General features: G+C 40.3%; 1 protein-coding gene across 2 annotated transcripts in view; it reads right to left on the minus strand.

Moving 5' to 3' along the window:
- Positions 1-20,677, minus strand: part of sema3h (sema domain, immunoglobulin domain (Ig), short basic domain, secreted, (semaphorin) 3H) — a 36,041-nt gene extending 15,364 nt beyond the window's left edge. Inside the window, exons 1-6 of one of the 2 annotated variants that reach the window (XM_058083947.2) lie at positions 20,107-20,677; positions 4,958-5,112; positions 2,830-2,892; positions 1,423-1,542; positions 436-529; positions 226-345 (exon numbers count right to left, since the gene is read on the minus strand). In XM_058083947.2, coding sequence (XP_057939930.2) covers positions 226-345; positions 436-529; positions 1,423-1,542; positions 2,830-2,892; positions 4,958-5,112; positions 20,107-20,212 — 658 coding nt within the window. In that variant the 5' untranslated portion in view covers positions 20,213-20,677. The remainder of the gene's footprint in view (positions 1-225; positions 346-435; positions 530-1,422; positions 1,543-2,829; positions 2,893-4,957; positions 5,113-20,106) is intronic. The other variant, XM_078797931.1, reaches the window with a different exon arrangement.
- Between the last annotated feature and the right edge of the window lie 905 nt (positions 20,678-21,582).

Consider the following 21,582-nt stretch of genomic DNA (forward strand, 5'->3'; position numbering starts at 1 on the left):
CACACTCACATTCATACCTATGGACAATTTGGAGTCACCAATTAACCTAGCATGTTTTTGGAATGTGGGAGGAATGTGGGGGAGAACATGCAAACTCCACACATGGCCGAGGGTGGAATTGAACCCTGGTCTTTTAGCTGTGAGGTCTGCGCGCTAAACACTCGTCCACCGTGCCGCCCTGTTTGTATAACAGTAATTTACAATTTGGACTTATTTGTCACTTACCCTGCATCCAGGTGGAGTCGTACTGCTCTGTGCGGATAACATGGCGGTTGCCAAGGCTACGGAAGAAAGCAGAGTCCCTGCTCATGAAGTCTGAGGTAATGCCGGCATATAGCTCCCCATCTGCATATCATAAGAGAAAAGATTGAAATCACATCCTTCATTTGGATTTGTGGTTTAAGGGGATGGAGGGGAGGGGGGGGGGCAACTTACCCACAACTGCAGATGCTGTTTTCTGAAAAGGATCATAGGGACATTTGCCCTTTCCACATTCTGTCTGGCTGTAGGACAGGGTCTGGTGTCCTAACTGGGGACCAAAACGGAGTCATTTTCACTCGCTAACAAGATAAGATAAGATAAGATAAGATATGCCTTTATTCGTCCCTCAGTGGGGAAATTTGCATTGCACAGCAGCAAGAGTACAGAATCAGTTAAGCAGTACAAAATACACAATATAATAAAAATAAACAATATAAACAACCCAAGTATTAACAAATCAACTATTTTACCCAGAGTTATATACACTAGTCTATACACTATGAGATCTTGCTAGTGAGTTAATATGAGGCATTATAGAAATACTTCACAACAAACAAAATTCATATATCACACACACACACACACACACACACAGTAATGCAAACTGAGCAACCAGCTCCTCTAAGCACCTGCTCTGGTCTTGCTAGGGTTTTTCCCGGGATTAGCTCTTCCATAGCGCACACATGCACACCCCCAATAGACCTGCATGCATAGTTTATTTTATTTTACAGCTAGCTGAGACAGGATGAACTCTGGTACGTACAGTATATGGGCATGAGGGCAGACACCACATTCACTCTTACTGACAGGCCTGTGCATAGGGGCCATGACTGGAGTCAGAACACACACACACACCCACACACACACTCACTCACTTTCACATCGTTTGTCAAAAAGAGCCCGCATGGGTCAACTTGTTTACAAAAAGCTGGTTTCACAATATCACCACAATGATTATAGCTAAACCCAATCTCATGGGAATTTACTCCAAAATGTGTAGTCAGATGACTGGATTTATTTTAGCCTAACTTGTATGTGGTGTAGTTATGTCATGATACATTGTCATGTTATGTATATGTTACTCTGTGATTCCTACATACTTATAATAAAAAAAGACAGGATTGGTGTCAAACAACAACAACAACAACATTGCAGTGGTACCTGTTGGAAGATGCTGGTGGCAATGAAAGCACACCTAGGGTTGAAGGCCCCGGTCCCGCAAACGTACAGGTGAGTCTGGTTAAAAGGTTGCAGGACTCGCAGGAAGTTAGCACACTCAGTCTGGACGGGGGAAAGACAGTGAGAGACAGTCACTACGTTTACATGTAGTTGATATTCCAGTGAAGGTCAATGGTCCGGTTTATGAAACATTCGGATTAACCCGTTTATATGGTAATGGTAATGGTTTTATTTCATTTGAACATGCATCAGATTACAATTGAATGCATCACATAATCAGTTCACAGTTCCACATGTCCAAAAGAAGTAGGAAGAAGCAAAGCTTATTAAATCCTACCCCTCCATCTGGTATTTTTACAATTAGTAACTGTTAAATTTGTTCACTTCCTGCTTTCCATAATACAGTTTGGTTTTTTTGTTTTTGGAATTTAGAATTTTTTACTTATGTAATTAATTTAATTATTTAATAAAATTATTTAATTAAATTATGTAAAGTTATTTTTAATTATTTTAAATTATTAAAATTATGATTTTTAATTATTTAATTAAATTATTTAATTAAATAATTAAATAGCACCCCTCCATCTGGTACTTTTACAATCAGTAACTGTTACATTCGTTCACTTCCTGCTTTCCAAATATAATTATTTTTTTTTATTTCATTATTTTGTATTTTTTTTATTTTTTGTCACATACCAAAGTACGAGATGATATGACCATACAATGACATAATGGATACCATAGTAACCGTCAATATAGTATCAATATATAATTTCCAAAAATGTGCAGCGTTGCCGTCGTGTTTTCTAAATTAATACTTCCTGTCAAAGACCTAAGATTCCTTTGACAAATAAAAATTATTTTCAATATTTTAGGTTATCCAAAAGTGTTAGTGTTTACATGGTTATTTCTAATATTCCGGTTATGATGACTGCATGTCAATGGGAGCCACTGAGGTGGCTCTGGTATCATCATACAGGGGCACTGCTTGACAACAAGCAAGAAAGGGCCCCCCTGTCCAGCTGGGGGGGGGCGAACTTTCAATACAGTGCCACAGCCATGGGGGCTGCCTGTGATTATCTGATCAAACACTCAAGAGCTTTTATTGAGTGAATTTGTTGACCTCAAACAGCCAAAAATAAAACTTGAAAGTGGACAATAATATATCATCTCATAAGAATCTGTTCTTGAAGACTACACAGACAATGCAGGCTCAGGTTTCAATTCACATGAAGAGCAGAGATGCATCACCTGTTTTTCATTTCAACACTGAAGTTGTTGTGAAACTGTTACAATTAAAGAAAACCGATTCATATCAGCACCAAAGCGTGTAAAAACAAGAAAGTAATAAAAATGGATACAATGTTCTTTATATGTGTGCTGAATCACCTCTGGGTCCTTTCCAGCCATGAGGCATTCTTGGACGCGGTCCCGACTGGAAGGCCAATGCAACTGGAGAGAGTGAAAAAGAGATTTAACGACGGCTTTCACTGCTCACTTTCCTTTTGAGATAAGAGGCCCAGGACGCTGGCAGGTGCTTTATAAAAGCAGGCGGCTCGGCCTAAGAAGAACAGTAATCGAGAAGAAAGAGGTCAGGAGGAGAAGAGGCAGGGCGAGGAGCCAACTCTGTCCCAGCAGCTGCTGATTGGCTACTCCTACTAATTGGCTCGTTACAATTACTTGCTTCGAGCATCAACACTTCATTGTGTGCATTAATGACTATATTACTTCTAATTAGTCATTCTATTTGGGTGCTTTGGACTTTTGTTTACCTCAATTAAGAGTATATTAAACCGATGGTTCACTACACTAATAAACATAAACACAGTGAATTTCTATGTGTGTTCAAATTCGATTTTATATACGATGCCTTCAGGAAACAATCTATAGATGTCTAAGTAATGGCTCCCTGATGCAGCAGTGCCTGATGGGTAGAAGTGATTAGATTAGAAACCGCAGTCAGCCTTATCTCCAAATACCGCACACCGACAGGAACAGGCATGGACCACCGCCAAAGAATTCCCACCATGTCAACATTTCATTTCACGGAAAGCTGTTTGTCAGTTTAAACCGGGACTAGCACACGGCTAACCATCGCTAACAGACATAAACGAGAGCCCTTAGGGAGCATTTGTCAGCCGGAAAAAATGAGTAATTTTTCAGACATGTGTAGTAATGAGGTGTTGTGTATGTATGTATGTATGTGTGTATATATATGTATGTATATATATGTGTATGTATGAATATGTGTATGTATGCTGCATGTATATATATGTATGTATATAGTATAGGTATATATATGTGTATGTATAAGTGTGTATTCTGCATGTATATACTATATATGTGTGTGTGTGTGTGTATGGATATATATGTATGTATATAGTATATGTATATATATGTGTATGTATGTGTGTATGGTGCATGTATATATATGTGTGTGTATATATATATATGTATGTATATAGTATATGTATATATACTATATGTATGTAAAAGTGTGTATGCTGCATGTATATATATATGTGTGTATGTGTGTATATATGTAAGTATATAAATAGATATTGTAAGTGCATTGTATTGTGTGTAAGTGTATATGTGAGAAACATTAATGTGACATAGTATGCATGTCTGAAATACATTAAGAAGAAAGAAAGTAATGGTCTAAGAAAAGGCTTCCTTTTCACATTACTATTGTAAAATCGAGTTATTCTTCATATCTAATAAGATAAAATCAGATTACAAAACATTTCAAGTCGCACACAAAAAAGAAAGAACTCCACCTCCTTGATGGAGATGAAAAACATAACTATTACTCTTCAACTGCACAAGTTGCAAAAAGCAGGAGCCATCATTTCATTGCGGTCTGAAAAGATTAAAAGATTTGGACGTTAGAAGAGAAAATAAACAGTCAAGCACGCCGTCATACGGGAGGGAGGGGGAAAAAATACTGCACTCATGTTGGAACATCTTATAAACAGACGATAAATACGGGGCATAGGGCTGAGTTATGTCTTGAATGTGACTATCTATCCTGGAGCTGGATGGCTGCCGAGCTGAGTGGGTGGCTGGTCAGCCTGTCTGTCTGCCTGCCTGCTTGGTCTTCCGCCCGTGTGAATGTCTTACTGATAAACGTATCGATTGGATGGGACAGTGCAGCGTCATCTCTGTCCTTGCCGTGACCCTGCACTCAGCCATCAACACAATGTCTGTCTGCAATGTTTACGTTTTGACAGCATAAAGCTAAATATATGGGGCTTATACATGTACATTTATTTGAAGTCTGAAATTAAAATTGATGAGAAGTTGCCATATTTATTAGCATCCGGCTATATGTGTACTGTGTATGTGTGTAAGTGATCTCCAAGACCTATTATTTATGAGCTGCCGGTGTCGAGGGAGAGGCTGTCGCTGTGTGTGACTGGCCAATCACAGTGTATAAAGAGCGAATACATAATGAGCATGGTCTAATATAATGACCATCCAACATCCGTAACGGATACTCGTGCCGAGTAAATACCTTGCGGGGGTTGTGCGTGATGTCATCCATGCTGGTAGACAGCAGGTTGTCTTTCATGGCCACATACAGCCGCATGCCGTCATCATCGGGCAGAAGGGAGTGCAGGTCTCCCGCCACCAGGGGCAGGGTTAGCAAGCGACCGTTCTGGATCAGTTCTATAGGAGAAGAAAAAAAAATAAAATCAAAACTTTATGTTTCTTATTAAACCTGATTGGATGTTAATAGATGCATTCAATGTGGTAGATTCTGTGGGGAAAATGGGTTTTCTTGCTGGAAATGACACGTTAGTTGAATACTTTGAATGAAGGCCCATTTTACTTAACACAGTATTTTCAAGTCATCACACTCAAGTGGGCGTCAAGAACTGAGTCGAGTTGCAAGTCGAGTCCTGGGTAATCGAAATGTTGACTCGAGTCTGACTTGAGTTCAAATCACGTGTCTTGACTCCAATTACAATATTACATCCCTTCCCAAGTCCCACCAACAGTGTTTTGCTTAAAGGCGGACATATTTTTCAAGCATTCATACATTCATTTTCTACCGCTTATCCTCACAAAGGTTTTTTGGAATGTGGGAGGAAACCGGAGTACCCGGAAAAAACCCACTCATGCACGGGAAGAACATGCAAATTCCACACAGAGATGGCCGAGGGTGGAATTGTTAGCTGTGAGGTCTGCATGCTAACCACTCGCCCACCATTTCTAGAATCTGCACCTATTCCAACAGCATTTCCTTGGATTTCCGAAATTCATTCATTCATTTTCTACCGCTTATCCTCACGAGGGTCGCCGAGGGTGCTGGGGCCTATCCCAGCTGTCTTAGGGCGAGAAGCGGGGTACACCCTGGACTGGTCGCCAGCCAATCACAGGGCACATATAGACAAACAACCATTCACACTCACATTCATACCTATGGACAATTTAGAGTCGCCAATTAACCTAGCATGTTTTTGGAATGTGGGAGGAAACCGGAGTACCCGGAAAAAACCCACGGGGAGAGCATGCAAACCCCACGCAGAGATGGCCAAGGGTGGAATTGAATTTGGGTCTGTGAAGCCTGTGTGCTAACCACTCGTCCACCGTGCAGCCCTGTGCAAGTACGTAATTTGTTCTCTTCTAGAATGTGTCTATTTGTAGACGGAGACCCTTAGGGCAGAAGCAGGGCATTCGGGGGGGGGGATGAAATATTGATTGGAAAATGCCTCAGGTTTATTCCAGAAGGACAATAGGTAGAACGACATTTGGGCTACAAATAAGGTCAAACTGTTCCAATTTGATCAGCATCCAAAGTGTATGCCTTTAAGACACAACCCCAGTTTATGTTAGAATTTATTACCAAGCGTCATGTATTAAAAAAAAGGGAATGTGGAAAAAATGTCCAAAAACAAACCCCACCTCGCAATATTACATTCAGATCTGCAGTTAATGGAAGTTATTTGGAAAGTGACCCTTTCACAATGGAGCTTAATACATACAGTATATTCATATAATTGCTATTTTTACTGTTTTTAGCACTTCAAAAGTGATGGCAATTCGTAGTTAGTTAAAACAAGGTACATACAAGAGTAATTTGGGTGATAAACATGATAAACACCAGCATTCATTCATAATAACTTCTCCATTTGTTGCTTTGTCTGTTACTGTAACCAAAACAAAAAACGTGAAACTCAAGATAATTCTCCGAGCTTAAAATAGTTGTTATCGCCTGACACCTCGCCAAATCCATCACAATGTCTAACGTGGCGGAAAGACAGACTTCCCCATCTCCGTCCAATTAAACGGCCGCAAGCTGTGAGCCCGTGTGGATTTTGTTTACCGTTCCTAGCTGGGATGTAATTTTGTCACTCACATATTAAATAATCAGAACCTGCGGGGGTCAAATATTTTCTTTTGGATCCTCCGTGATTGAACCATGCATGGGAAATCGCTTATTGTCTTTCATAATTAAATGATGTTCATCTCTTTTGTGGTCGTGATCGTAAATGTGAGCGAATCACGCTCGCACATGGGTCAAGAGGAGGTGGGGACACAGCGGGGAGAGGAGATGAGAAAAATGGCAGCAAAATGAAATTGGTCCGATGGTTGAGGCGGTTATGAGATGGGAATGGTAGCATGTCAAAACACGGCAGGGTGACGGACAGATGAGGGCAAAGAGAAAGCAATCCTGATGAGAGAGATGATGAAATAGTGATGGATGATGATGATGAACTGGGTGGATCGGAATGGGAGATGACGGGGTTATTGTGGAGGAGGAAGCAGGAAGCGGAATGATGGGCGTGGAGGTGGATTGAAGAGGACGGGGGAACCACGGGGATGAAGCCAAAGAGTAACTGTGAGCGGGTATCGTGGGGTAACAACACAGGGACGGACAAAGGCTGAGAAAAAAAAAGTGAAACGATACAAAAGGCAGGATACTTGGATGGATGACAGGTGATGACAAAGAAAATGATGACAAAAGTGATACAGAAAACTATGACCAAATATGTAAAACAGGGTTATGATAACCAAAGCCTATCCTTCAATACAGCTTCACGTTTCCATCACTGAGAGCCAGCCTCTTGACAGGAAACCACCGCGGATCTGCATACACAAGCACCCAGCTTCATCGGAATTACAGATCACATGCCACAAGAGCAGCATGACCTTGCTTTATTCACATTAAAACCTCGAGGTAATCGAACCTGAAACCACCACTGCAGTGGAAACACCAGCAACATCCCAACAAAATCCTAATAGGCGACATAAGACTGCAATATGGCAAGTCAAGTGAACATGGCTTTGTCAACACACACAAATGTATTTGCATTTTAGCGGAATGAACTCAAATGCCTGTGAGGCATTCAGACAACCTGACTTTGATCAAAGGCTTGGAAAAAGATAGCACCGATTAGCCATGGAATACCTGGAAAAGGATGGCTGAACATGAGCAGGGTTTGTGGAATTCTCATTCTATTGCGCACCAACATATTTCTGAATCGGCCCTGAATAAACAGGCATTATTAACTAAGGGGAGAATAAAACTGTTGAAACAGGCCCTTTATTTCACTGCCAATGTTAACTGAAGTCAATAAAACAACAGGGTGGACTCATTACGGGACTAGACTTTAAACAGAGATCAAATATATCCAGTATTTATTGGGAGTTTTTATTTCTTTCTGTAATTTTCATTATACATCCTTCTTATGCTTCATTTGAAAGGAATTATTAAAACAACATGTACATAGTATTTGTTAGGAGAAAAGGCGCTATAGGGCATGGTGTGTTGCAGACCCTGAAAAATGGGCAAAATGCCTAAATAAGGAAAAAGAGACACTAAATGAGAAAAAATTGGGCTGGAAATGTAATGACTAAAAATATTGAGACATTACATTACATTACCTTAACACTGCAAAACGTGAAAAAGAGTGAAAAAAAATATCCTCCCATTCCATGTGGAAGTGGTACATTTGTCCCTTTTTTGATTTCAAAGAAATACATTTCAGGCTAATTGGTAAGTTCGCTAACTTGTTAGCTGTATAAGAGTAATGGTAATGGTTTAATTTCATTTGAACATGCATCAGATTACAATTCAGTGCATCACATAATCAGTTCACAGTTCCACATGTCCAAAAGGAGTAGGAAGAAGCAAAGCTTATTAAATCCTACCCCTCCATCTGGTACTTTTACAATCAGTAACTGTTACATTTGTTCACTTCCTGCTTTCCTAATATAATTTAAGGTTTTTGTTTTAATTTTTTTTTTGTCCCGTACCGAAGTACGAGGTGATATGATCATACAATGACATAATGGGTACCATAGTAACTGTCCATATATGTCCAGATATGTATAGCAAGAGTTGTAAACAATAAATAATAAAGGTGACTATAGGTGTGTTATTATGTCTACTGGATGCTAATAATGTTAAAACCAAACTGCTTTTATATGATATAATAATATAATATAATATGGGAAAATCATAAAATACAATGATTATTCATAAAGAACACTTACAAATTATGATTAAAATGTTCAGTAACAGGGTGGACATGTGGACTAAGTTGCATGCCAATTGGTCATAATTATTAGTATTTAATATCCAGTGCTTATTAAATAAGCACTCATTCAGATTCAAGTTTGTCTGATTGGTTCCGATCCAACTGACCCTCTTTATCCAAAAGCACTCCGATTTCAGTCAACAATTTGTCTCAAACGTCTCCCATCTTAAGCTCCCAACCATGAATGGTCCTTATTCAGAAAGAAAAAAACACATTCTTTCCTCCACTTTGCACACACATACACACACACACACACACACACACACACACGCCACTGACTCAGACGCAAAACCACCAGCTGCACCCTCCCCACCCTTACTCTTGGGAAAGTTGCCGTGGCAACAGCAGCCATGCCGGCATAATTTGCGAGCGTGTGTGTGTGTGTGTGTGTGTGGTGAGTCGCAGGGTGTCTATTAGTCTTGCAAACTCCCTCCCGTGCCCCCCCCCCCCAAAAAAACCTGCCCGACCCCTTACCACACATGCATACAATCCCATGCATGAGATGAAGGATTTGACCTCCAACACCTCCCATCAACACTGTTACAACAAATGGAACCGCCAAATATGGATGCCATTTGGATATATGAATATATATCCTAATATTATTCTTCTCTGAATGTTCTGAACTCCTGTTTCTCATGTCATGGAGTGCTATAGTGTGATGCTCTCAGCTTCCTCTCAGGCGGTTTGGGAAGAAACCCTTTACTGGACATGCCGGGCTCATCTAATAATTACAAGAGTCACTCTTAATGCAAATGTTGAGCTGAAATCAGAGGAGAATGGTGTCTCAATGACTTGGCTGTTGGTCCCAGACCGAAACCCAACACGAAGCGTGGATGTACAGTACGTCTACAAAAGCAAACTGCACTCCGATATGCCAAATATGCACAGCAAGTGCAGCCATTCTTATCAGCTTCAAGTTGACAGCGGGGTCAATGAGGGTCGTGACCTCTGATCCGAGCCAATTGCCCTCCGACCCCTGTCAATGTGAATCAAAGCTGGAATATAAAAGAACAGACGCAGCGAGACATAATCCCAAAAGGGAATCGCCTATTAGGACATGCAGGCACACAAAAGGCAGACACACACAGTGGGAAACGCATGAACGGCCACTTTATATTAATACAAGCGTCCCTGTCCGTGTGGACGTACCTCCATGGGTGTCTTTGCTCCGCCCATTTGTTTCTATGTGTGTTTATTTCGCTTTAGTGGTCGATATTTTTAATCTGGGGTAACATTGATTAAAGCCTGTTGGTCATGGGAACTCTTGATGGGCCTCGACATGATTAGAGCAAATGTGTGGCGTGTGATACAGCTAAGAGCATTCCTGCATGGTGCACACACACACACACACACACACACACACACACACACACAGTGCTGGCATTCTGACGGAAAAACTACGGTAATGTTGTCCTAAAGTGTTTTTCGTTTTTACGGCATTGATTTGTATTAGAAATAAAGCCTCTTCACTTACATCTGGTAAACATAATACTTGTTGATGGAGCTCAACCATCACCAAATGGTAGACCTTGGTCTAGTCATGACCCTTTTTTAAAATTTGTATCTAGCTAAAATGCTCAGACCGAAACCTCAACAGATGCAGACTCATTAATTTAGCAACGTTAATGTTTCATTTGAACATGCATCAGATTACAATTGAATGCATCACATAATCAGTTCACAGTTCCACATGTCCAAAAGGAGTAGGAAGAAGCAAATCTTATTAAATCTTACCCTTCCATCTGGTACTTTTACAATCAGTAACTGTTACATTTGTTCACTTCCTGCTTTCCTAATATAGTTTAAGTTGTTTTTTGTTTTTTTTCACGTACCGAAGTACGAGGTGATATGACCATCCAATGACATAATGGGTACCATAGTAAGTGTCAATATAGTGATCTATATAGCACATCATGACTGGTTCAAGACTCTTCATCCTTGTATTTAGCAAACATCAACTGCTTGTATTGTTTCTTGAATTGGCTCATTGTTGTGCATTGTTTGACTTCCTTACTCAATCCATTCCATAGTTTGATTCCACATACTGAAATGCTATGGCTTTTTAACGTAGTCCTAGCATATAAGTGTTTCAAATGTAGTTCTTCCCTGAGATCATATTTCTCCTCTCTTGGAGAGAAGTATTGGATGACATTTTTAATTGGTTATTTTTAATTGGTTATTTTTAATTGGTTATTTTTAATTGGTTATTTTTATTTTTATTTTTATTTTTATTTTTATTTTTATTTTTATTTTTATTTTTATTTTTATTTTTATTTTTATTTTTATTTTTATTTTTATTTTTAGCCTTGTGCATTATTTACCTGTTTGAAAATGAACTATATCAACAAGTTTAAGTATTTGTGATTTTAGAAATAAGGAGTTAGTATGTTATGGAATAATATGTAAATTGTGTCTGGGACACAATTGGAAGTCAGCTCTGATTGTCAGATGCAGATGCTGGTAGTCAAAGTGATGGCAATAATAAAGCAATGAGGCAGAAACAACCAAGCTCGGAATCAAAATAAAACATATGGCGAGTGTCAGCAGTGGTTTTCCATGCCGGTATCGCATGAACGCATCAGAGCTGCTTTGACGACTTTATCAACACAGTCGAGACCAAGTGGGTTGTTTCCTAATTTGGTTAGCGTACTGGCAATGCTCCAGTCCTTGTGATTTTATCAACAGTGACACGTTATTGGGAGGAACGTTTGCAACGGAATCAGAACAGAAACCGTGAATAACAGTAGGAGAACCTCCGAAGTTGCAGGATAATTGTTTACACCCAACAACTTCCTATTTCCTTTTTTTACACATCTGTGCAGACACACTTATCACTAATCAGTGAAATTAGAGTAACTACATTCAGTATTTTTCACTATGTGTGCGTTTGTGTGTATTTGGCTACATGTCGTCCTGTACTTAAGTGTCCGGTGCAGCGTTCCCAGAGGGTGGAAGTTGTTGGCTGCGCCACTACTAAGGGGGTACTAGTAGCGGGGGCAAGGAAACCAGGGCACATTTCCTGTGGAAATGGGGTTATCACTTGTCTGTGGACAGAGCAATTACAACAAAGCAATTACAACAGGAGGCTTGGAGAAGAAGCTTGGGAACGCCGTCGGTGGACCTTCTCCATTGCTTGATTACCACATCCATGAATGTGTTCTTTCACATTAGCACTGTTGGGCCTATTTACTGGTATCCAACCGAGTTCCATTTTTGTTACATTTGCAGCGCCGCTTGAACTGTCCGATTTGTTTTGCTCAGTGCTGCCTTATGTAAGACTAACATTAACAAAGCTTGATCGTTTCTCTGTTCGTGCCATGCTCTGAATGTCCGTCTAATTGCCGACATGATGCGTTTTGAAGTACTGGACCCATCCTCAGATGGAGCTTAACAAAAATAAAAAAGTAACAAGAGCAAAAGAAGAATTAAGGAAACTCCGAGGTATCAACTGATTGCGTCTTACTCTCAGAACATTCACACATAGACACACACACACATGCACACGCACACAGCAAAGTGAAAATGATGTCCAAACCAACAGACATCTGGGCTGTGTCACCAAAAGACCAGACCCATGTGCACAGCTTGAACTTTAACCTCAGCCGGTATGATTATTCATCATCATCATCAAGGCTCACACCGGCTCCCAACACAGCTCCATACACTTGCACAAAATGTACTCCCAAATGTACTACTTCCTTATTGTTTAATGGTCCCATATTGTAGTATTTTTCAACAATTTGAAGTAAGTCTGAGAGGTCCCACAATTGTGTTTGAAAGACCCAAATCTCGCCTTGACGCTGGAATTTAGACAATATATCTGTGTGACTCTTGTATACGTTATCCACTTTTTACATAGCCATTGTTTATGGCAGGTTCCAGACCTGACTATGCCAAAGAAAAAGTGTAAAATACTCTTCTACTGTTAGATAGTTTCTATTTGACTTCATTTTATGTTTTATTACGATGCATATTTGGCCTATAAAGCCATTTCTAAAGCTGCAGCAAACCACAGTGAGAGCCATGATCCACATATGGCGAAGACATGGAAGAGTGATGAACCTTCCTAGGAGTGGCCAGCTAACCAAAATTACCACAAAAGTGCAGAAACGAATCATCTAAGATGTCATAAAAGACCCCACAACAACATCCAAAGAACTGCAGGTTTATTTTGCTCAGTTAAGGTTAGCGTTCATGACTCAACCATAAGAAAGATTTTGCCACCGGCCAAAAAACGGCCTGAATGGTTCCAAGACGAAAACCACGACTGAACAAAAGAACATGAAGAAACATTAAGAAAACATCCCAAGACCTTTAGGAAAATACTCTGTGGTCTGAGGAGACAAAAGTTGAACTTTTTGAATGGCTTATGTCCCATTAAATCTGGCATAAAAGTAGAAATTCTGTCCATGAAAATTATGAACACAATCAATGACGAAGTGCATCCTCTATTCACGACATCATGAAAACTAAAAGCAGATAAATCGTTGTTTATTATCAATGGGTTCGGCAGCGATCCAGAAGTTCTCGTGAGCACTTGGGAGTGTGATTAACCACAGCGGAGTGGGCGTGCCTGGAGGCGGGCCGTGGGTGGAACCAGAGGCGTCATTAGGCCTGTTTTAGTTGTGTTGTGTTAATGTTCTTAAGTCCCCCTAAATAATTTGATATTTTTATAGATTTTATAGATTTTTTTACAAAAAAAAATTCGGACAAATTTCATATACTAGGGCAAATACTAGGTCCTCAGAACATAGTGACACCCCTGGGTGAAACAAATGAAAACACCCAAATAAATACAGTGTGAATAGGAAGATATATTCTGGAAGATCTAGAAAGCTTGATGCTAGTTATTGTGTTTAGCTGCTCTATAGGACTACACAGCTCAGTACAAAGTACCAGAACTTAGACATTTTTACCAAAGTATGTTTCTTTCAGGCGGCACGGCGGTCTAGTGGTTAGCGCGCAGACCTCACAGCTAGGAGACCAGGGTTCAATTCCACCCTCGGTCATCTCTGCGTGGAGTTTGTATGTTCTCCCCGTGCATGCGTGGGTTTTCTCCGGGGACTCCGGTTTCCTCCCACATTCCAAAAACATGCTAGGTTAATTGGCGACTCCAAATTGTCCATAGGTATGAATGTGAGTGTGAATGGTTGTTTGTCTATATGTGCCCTGTGGTTGGCTGGCCACCAGTCCAGGGTGTACCCCGCCTCTCGCCCAAAGACAGCTGGGATAGGCTCCAGCACCCCCGCGACCCACGTGAAGAAAAAGCGGTAGAAAATGAATGAATGAATGAATGTTTTTTTCAATAAGATTGTAAAGTAAAGTTCGGAATGTTTAGCTTCCAAAGTTCTTTGTCCATTTTGACTTTTTCCACTGGAGTGGGAGAAATGTGTACATGTGGCCTCAAACAGTGGAGATGAACTTTCCTTCCTAGTGGAGCGTGGCCCATCTTGTCTCTATGTTTATACGTTATTAAGAGCAAGTACCCGCAGCTATCTGGGTGATAATGATCTTCTTCTTAGCTCACGGTTGAGAGCCAGAACGACATTTGCAAAGAGCTTGTGGTTGGTCAGATTTTTTTTTACTATGATGAATGTTTGCTTTAAAAAAAAAAAAATACTATCACTGTATACTACAACGTCTGATAAACTAGTCTCTTTCTAAACAGGAAAGGGAAGTCCGACTTCCAACCTTTTGAGTCATTTGGCAGATCTTGCCACCATTGAGAGTTCTTGAGGTTCCCTGGTGTTTACACAGACGTAGGAATGTCATATTGGCATTGACCGGGATTCTCTGGCTTAGATTGATCAAAGCAAATATTTGTTTGGCTTTAAAAGTGAGCAGAATTCTATAACCAGAATTATGTAACCAGAGAACCAAATGGATCACTAATGGATCTATTGTTTTAGTTTATTGTTTAAGTCTTTAACTGAGCAGTAAACTGATCTTCGAGGTGTCACTATAACAAGAATCTATATACGCTTTATATTTGGCTATACAAGTACAGGACATCCTCTAAAACGAGGCCGTCTTCCTTACGTAACTTTTGTGTTGAGCCAACAGCTGGGTTGGACTTGAACGCCCGTGCGACGAGGAAGAGCAACCATTAGAATGAATAATAGAGAGTAGCGTATCGGTGATGTTGCGGTGTCACATCACCATCCAAGTCAATTCTTGCAATTCAGTCATTTCCAGCACACAGCCTGCAAAGAAGTGGCCTAGATAAAAACACATCTGAAAGAATAAATGAATAATGAAACAACATCATATACACGCTTAAAGCTATTGTGCCTTAATAGGAGACACAGGGTAGAGTTGGACAATGATGGAGATGTGAATTAATGTAAGGAATCCTGTTGGGTATCCGTGATGGCATTACTTTTTAAGCTGACAGTAGCCATGTATATATGGACCCAAATATTCCAATTGTATTTGGTTTATTTGCTCAAATGGAAAGAATGTAACCTTTGTATACACCTCATTCCGAAAGAAAAGTGACAATCCTAATGAATATATAATCGGACTCACAGGGGTGGAATATTCCTTTCCCCAATCAGATTGAGGTATCTTGTACCCGCTCATTTGTAAAAGATACTCCGCCGTTTATTATCAACTCATATACTGGAAACTATCAATTCCTGTAAAGTTGAGTTTGCAGCAGGGGCGTCAACAGGTTCTGAGTACAGGGGGCTTAAAAAAACTAAAAAAAACTAATAACGAACAAGAACCGGGATATAACTTTCCCACTTTTGGACAGATTTAGTAGAGATACTCAATTGTTTTAGGCCACCATTACATTTACACAAGTACACACAATCTACACTGCAAAACCGCTGCTTAAGCTCTGCAACCATTCTGTCCAGTGGACAGTCATCAATTATATAATAATTATTATAATATTATTAACTAGCCTATTATTATTACTATCATCATTATTCTTCTTCTGATTTTTACTAGTACTACTACTAGTAGGCTAGTATTAGCCTGCTTTTGCCGTATTATATAAAATTTGTCAGAGATTTCTTTCTAAAAAAAATGTATTTAAAAAAATCAATAAAAATATTAAATTATTTAGGGGGTTTAAAATCATTTTAGGGGGCCTGAAGTCCCCCTAAAATAGACCTATTGACGCCACTGGTTCGCAGTTAGTGGCCAACCACAGCGGAGTGGGCGTGCCTGGAGGCGGGTCTTGGGTGGAATACATTAAAACAGGTAAAATAATATTTATTCTGGCTATAATAGCAGCAGAAGAAAAGGCAACTCAACTTGCTGATGGACAAACAACAATAATCCCACACAGGGAGAAGCACACACCTGAACTAAATAGACCAATACAAATTAGGGACAGGTGTGGATGAGTGAGGCAACCAAGGAAGACAGGGCAAAACAGGAAGTTAAATACAAAATAAGAGTCCAGAAAGGAAACCAAACAAACTGTCACGAGGGAACCCACACAGTGCGTGACATACGTATGTATTGTTTACATTTTGTATGAATTGTATGTGGTGAATTTGGTTTAATTTTTTTGTGACGGCAGACAGCAGCTGGGTTTTGTGTCTGTCAGCTTGCTCTCCAGGACAAGAGAACTTCATGACATCCTACTTAATCACAACAGTAGGGGTGCTATGTATGTATGCAAGCAGCTGTTCCTTTTTCCATGTATTAGTCTCTCTACAGCCACGTTACATCTCCATTATGACTTCATCCATTACTCCGTAAATGGTCAAATATATAAAGGAATTGGAATTTCATCTGGAATGTGAAGGAAAAGAGCTCAAACCCAAAAAACCTGAGCAATTTGAATGCGAATCCAACACAATCAGTCATTGAAATTTACATTGCAAATTTAGGCGTTGAGCAAACAAACCGCCGGCTTAGTTTAAGCGCCCGCATGAGAAGTAGTCAGGAGGTCACAGGATTATTTTAACGGACGCAAACTAATGAATATCCTAATGAAGCTCTTGAGAAGCGCTGAGGTCATCACTATATTCTCATGCGATGCGGCTTCCCTCGATGTGCATTTGTGGGACATGCGTGTGTCTATAGGGGCGTCTCATGGATGTGTGTGAAGAAGCTCTGTGTGTATGCTTGTTCATGTGATCTAATCAATTATGGAAACTTTACCAACCAGGATGTCATGAAGCAAATCGCTTTGAAATTTGTTTTCAACTTTCAACCAGACTGCAGGGAGGGAGGGTTTGCCATTGTCGCCGCATATTTTGCTTTTTAGTTGGATTGTTGCTTTACATTCCGTGCTGCGGTCGATGACTTTGCTGGTAGACTCTGTGAACTGCTGCAGTTTTCCAAAGTATCCTTCACACATGGGAAGCAACGTCCCACTTTTCAGAATTTAGTTGTTTTCTGCAGCAGGCAGGTGCAAAACCCCCCCCCCCTGCCCCCCACAAAAAAAGTACCATATTTTCCAGACTATAAGTCGCACTTTTTTTCATAGGTTGGCTGTTCCAGCGACTGTGCTGCACAGACGAGTAAAATAAAAAGTAAAAATAAAATACAATAAATAAAAGGTACAAATTGAATTTAATCCAAAACTAAAAGATCAAATAAGAAATAAAATAGTAAAATAGATTATTAAAAACAAGAAGCAAAGCAATAAAAGTATGAAAAATAAAACCAATTAAAATAAAAAGAAAGAACTAGGGCCAGAGAATAAAAATGGGTTTTAAGACAAAACTTAATGCTTTCGATGTTGGGGGCCTCCAGAGCAACTTATAAATGAAAAAAACTGTTTATGTTACATACGTTTTGTTTATTTTTTGTGTATCTGAATAACCATTGTCTTAGCATATCTTACTCATATTCAGCCTGTTCTCTATTATTTTATTATTGTTAGAACTTGCCTTGTTTTGATCACGTAGTTTGTAAAATAAATTACCCACAAAAAATGCGACTTATACTCCAGTGAGACTTATGTATGTTTTTTTTCTACCTAATTATGCATTTTTGGCCTTGTGCAACTTCATGAGTATTTGGTGTTTTTTTTTTTACATTCCTATGACGATTTGTGGTCAGTAAAAAAATATATATTAAAATTATTGCATTGAATGTGTTAACAAAAACATAAACTGGGTGACTAACCACTATTGCAGTTCATTGTTTAGTATTCAACTTGGGCTTATTTTAAATGCGCTGTTGTATGTTTTAGACAAATAACCAAATGTATGCACAAAAATGTCTGCAAAAAAAAAAGGAAAATCTCTCAATTGTCCAATCATTATCGTCAACAAAAATATCATAAACAAAAATATATTCCATTTGTTGGAGGGGAAAAGGATGGGAAGTGAAATGGCCACAGCGTAGAGCTCCCACAGAGAGTGATAGAACACCCCCGGCCCCCGCCCCCCACCCACACACACTCAACTATTCCAACACAAATCACTACATCTATATACTATGTACACTCTTCATGTTCACTTTCATGGTGACCAAAAATTTGGACCAAAAGGTAACTACAGCAACATAACCCACCATGGGACCAAATCAAGTTGCAGGTGCCAACAATTCTATTCATTCCTCATTTATTTTCCATACGTTACTAATCCATGAGCTTTTTATTTGAGTTACATAAATCGAACCAAGGCCACAACAAAAATCTCACTGAATTTGAATCAGAAGATGCAAGGGTGCTTATCCATTGCTCTACAAGTCAAAGTCGGACCGGAACTTCAAGACCAAGTGATTCTATCACGCAAACGTCATGCTCAACCAGGTTCCAAAATATGTACGCGGCAACATCTCACACTTTACAGGAAACACTTGACCACTATTCAAGTATTCACCATGCCACCAGTGGAGTACTTGGCTCAATGTCTCACATTCATTCATTTTCTACCGCTTATTCTCATGAGGGTCGCGGGGGTGCTGGAGCCTATCCCAGCTGTCTTCAGGCAAAAGGCGGGGTACACCCTGGACTGGTGGCCAGCCAATCACAGGGCACATATAGACAAACAACCATTCACACTCACATTCATACCTATGGACAATTTGGAGTCGCCAATTAACCTAGCATGTTTTTTGGAATGTGGGAGGAAACCGGAGTACCCGGAGAAAACCCACGCATGCACGGGGAGAACATGCAAACTCCACACAGAGATGGCTGAGGGTGGGATTGAACTCGGGTCTCCTAGCTGTGAACCACTCGACCGCCATGCAGCCCTTTATAAAAAAAAAAAAATTCTAAAATATTTTTATACATTCATTCATTTTCTACCGCTTATCCTCACGAGGTTCGCGGTGCTGCTGGAGCCTATCCCAGCTGTCTTTGGGCGAGAGGCGGGGTACACCCTGGACTGGTGGCCAGCCAATCACAGGGCACATATAGACAAACAACCATTCACACTCACATTCATACCTATGGACAATTTGGAGTCGCCAATTAACCTAGCATGTTTTTGGAATGTGGGAAGAAACCCAGAGAAAACCCACACATGCACAAGGGTGGGATTGAACTCGAATCCCCTAGCTGTGAGGTCTGCGCACTAACCACTTGACCACCATGCAGCCTTATTTTTATACAGTGTATTTATAAATTATATTATACATAAAGAGGACCTATTTCCACCTTTTTGGAAAAAACGTCATGAAGCCAGCCAATCACAGGGCACATATAGACAAACAACCATTCACACTCACATTCATACCTATGGACAATTTAAGTTGCTAATTAACCTAGCATGTTTTTGGAATGTGGGAGGAAACCGGAGTTCAATGTCTGACATGCTTGATCAAAAGTTTGAGGCTTTTAAAACATGCCCCCCCCCCTCGGTTGGCCTTGATGGATAGGGGCACAGGGCCAAGAAATAATGAAATTGGTGGCAATCCATGGCTGGGAATTGTGCCATCAGATAATTATTTCTTTGTCGGAAGCTCTGCAATGGTCACAGATGCTTGACTCTGAATCCTGAAGCTGTCAAAAAGACAGCAGGGGTCGAGATGAATTAGTAATGTTGCATCGACATGGCTTTATCCGACCATAAACAGGAAATAAAAGTCTCCGAATCCTGGTTTGAAAAGCTTAAAACAATATTTCTTTTCATTCTGATCAACAGACAATGAACTTGAACTTTACGAGTGATAGAGTTGTGTTTCTTCTTACCCGCGTGTGTGAACTGCAGTCTTGGCTGAGATGCTTTCCAGGCCCCTGCTAAGGTGGCTCCGAGGTGGATTAGAAGCGCAAGTGTCACTGGCCCACACATCATCATCCTCCTCTTTCTGCTCTGTTTTACCACACCAACACCCACGGAGTCTTCCGTCCAGATCGGACAAATTCCAGCAACTTACAAGTACCCCAACTGTCTTGATGGTGTGTTCAGGTGCACACGTTGCAGCACGCACATGTAGTCTAGAAATAAATATATATACAAATAAATCCCAACGGAGTCAAAGATGCTAAATTAAAACAGTCCAAGTGCAGATCCTGGAAATAATTTAGTGCTCTTTGAAAGCAGCAGAGCAGCACATCAGTGGGGTTTGCGTCTTTGAATTGTGAGTGTGTGTATGTGTGTGTGTGTGTGTGTGTCGGTGGGTGTCAAGAGATGTAAAGAGAATGTATTCCAAGGGGTAAAAAAGAAAACAAAAGTCGTCTCCCCGCTGCCTCCTTCCAGCTTGACAGCTCTCTTCTGCTCTGTCTCTCGTTCCGGCTCCTCTCTGCATGTGACTGCTTTTCTCTCGCACTCACACTCACTCACTCTCTCTCTTTCTCAAACACACACACACACACACATGTGCACACGTTGTGGTATCAACATGAGGACGAATCTGAGGGAAGTTTCCTTTTAAGATTTTCCCCCCAATAATTTATGTCATGTCTGTATTTTCTCCTCAATAAGGTTTTTGGGTGAGTCGGAGCCTCTCCATGTAGATTTGAGGCATAATATAGAAGAAAAAAATAAAATAAAATATTTAATATAAAAAATATTTTTATACATTCATTAATTTTCTACCGCTTATCCTCACAAGGGTCATGGTGGTGCTGGAGCCTATCCCAGCTGTCTCCCCCTGGACAAACAACCATTCACACTCACATTTATACCTATGGACAATTTGGAGTCACCAATTAACCAAGCATGTTTTTGGAATGTGGAAAACCCACTTGACTGCCGTGCAGCCTTATTTTTATACAGTGTATTTAAAAATTTTAATTATATTATAAATAAAGGGGACCTATTTCCACTTTTTTGAACGATGTTAAACGATGCCAAAGTTTCAGATAATGAGGTTTGCACGTTTGAGTTTTTTTCTTTCTGGTCTTCTCTGCTCTTTGTGATGTCACAGAGCGCCGGACTTTAGTGGTGTGTCGGCCATGAACGAACAGGTGAAAACAATTAGTTCTTTTTTGTAAACAGAACGATCAAGGTCACCGCCTCGTTCCTCGTCACCTCGTTCATTCCGTTCACAAAAAATAACTAGTTCTTTTGACCCGTTCGTTCATGACCGACACACCACTACTCATCACGTGTTGTTGCGCTGTTGAGTCGGAACTAACGTGAACATGAGTGAACGGACTGACTCAACATGGCTGACTGGGCCGATGCACAAGGGGAGATCACAAGCTAACGACCAATTGACCGAA

Source organism: Doryrhamphus excisus, linkage group LG17 (genome assembly GCF_037039965.1).
Source record: "Doryrhamphus excisus strain RoL-2023G ecotype Guam linkage group LG17, RoL_Dexc_Guam_v1.1, whole genome shotgun sequence".
NCBI lineage: Eukaryota > Metazoa > Chordata > Actinopteri > Syngnathiformes > Syngnathidae > Doryrhamphus > Doryrhamphus excisus.